Here is a 695-nt window from a genome sequence, read left to right on the forward strand (position 1 = left end):
GTTTGTTTGTTTGTTTGTTTGTTTGTTTGTTTGTTTGTTTGTTTGTTTGTTTGTTTGTTTGTTTGTTTGTTTGTTTGTTTGTTTGTTGTGACTCACTCTGTCCACAGATTGTGCCGCCAAGGTAACCTGTGTCTGCCTCCAACCGTGTCCACCTGTCCTGCCCCAGAGGGCGGAGCCAAACCTGAAACAGCCAATCAGAGGTGGGTGTTTTAGCAGCTGAGCCCAGGAGCAGCAGGTTTGAAGGAGTGCGGTTCTGGTACCTCTGGTCCCGACCCGTTTTCCTGACAAACAGCTGCAGCACACCCACATCACGCCCCGCCAGCCAATGGGAGAAGGAGAAACACAGGTCGCCGTGGCTCCAGAGAGGGAGGATCTGGATGGCCAATCGAGCGCCACGAACGCTCCTTTGTCCCGCCTTCAGCTCAGGGACAGACAGGTACTGCCCACCTGAGACAAACATTGATTTACAGACTGTGCGTGAAGCTACAACACAATTTATCTTAAAGGTTTTCTCAGCTGTAATCTATGAGTTTAAAATGTGAATAAAACAAAATTATAATACAAGGAGATAAAAGTGTCAATTCATGCTAAGATTTTGTTAGCCTGTTAGCTTGATAACCTGTTAGCCTGATAGCCTGTTAGTATGTTAGCTTGATAACCTGTTAGCCTGTTAGCATGTTAGTATGTTAGCTTGA

General features: G+C 46.0%; 1 protein-coding gene across 1 annotated transcript in view; it reads right to left on the minus strand.

The window, feature by feature from the left end:
- The window catches only part of LOC106537120 (nephronectin), a gene marked incomplete at its 5' end in the record, with an annotated part of 3,310 nt that extends 2,863 nt beyond the window's left edge, over nt 1–447 (minus strand). The window contains 2 exon segments of the mRNA XM_014034489.1: nt 97–181; nt 261–447. Of these exon segments, the coding sequence (XP_013889943.1) occupies nt 97–181; nt 261–447 (272 nt within the window).
- Nucleotides 448–695: the final 248 nt, after the last annotated feature.

The sequence above is a fragment of the Austrofundulus limnaeus genome, unplaced genomic scaffold (assembly GCF_001266775.1).
Source record: "Austrofundulus limnaeus strain Quisiro unplaced genomic scaffold, Austrofundulus_limnaeus-1.0 Scaffold2139, whole genome shotgun sequence".
Classification (NCBI taxonomy): Eukaryota; Metazoa; Chordata; class Actinopteri; order Cyprinodontiformes; family Rivulidae; genus Austrofundulus; species Austrofundulus limnaeus.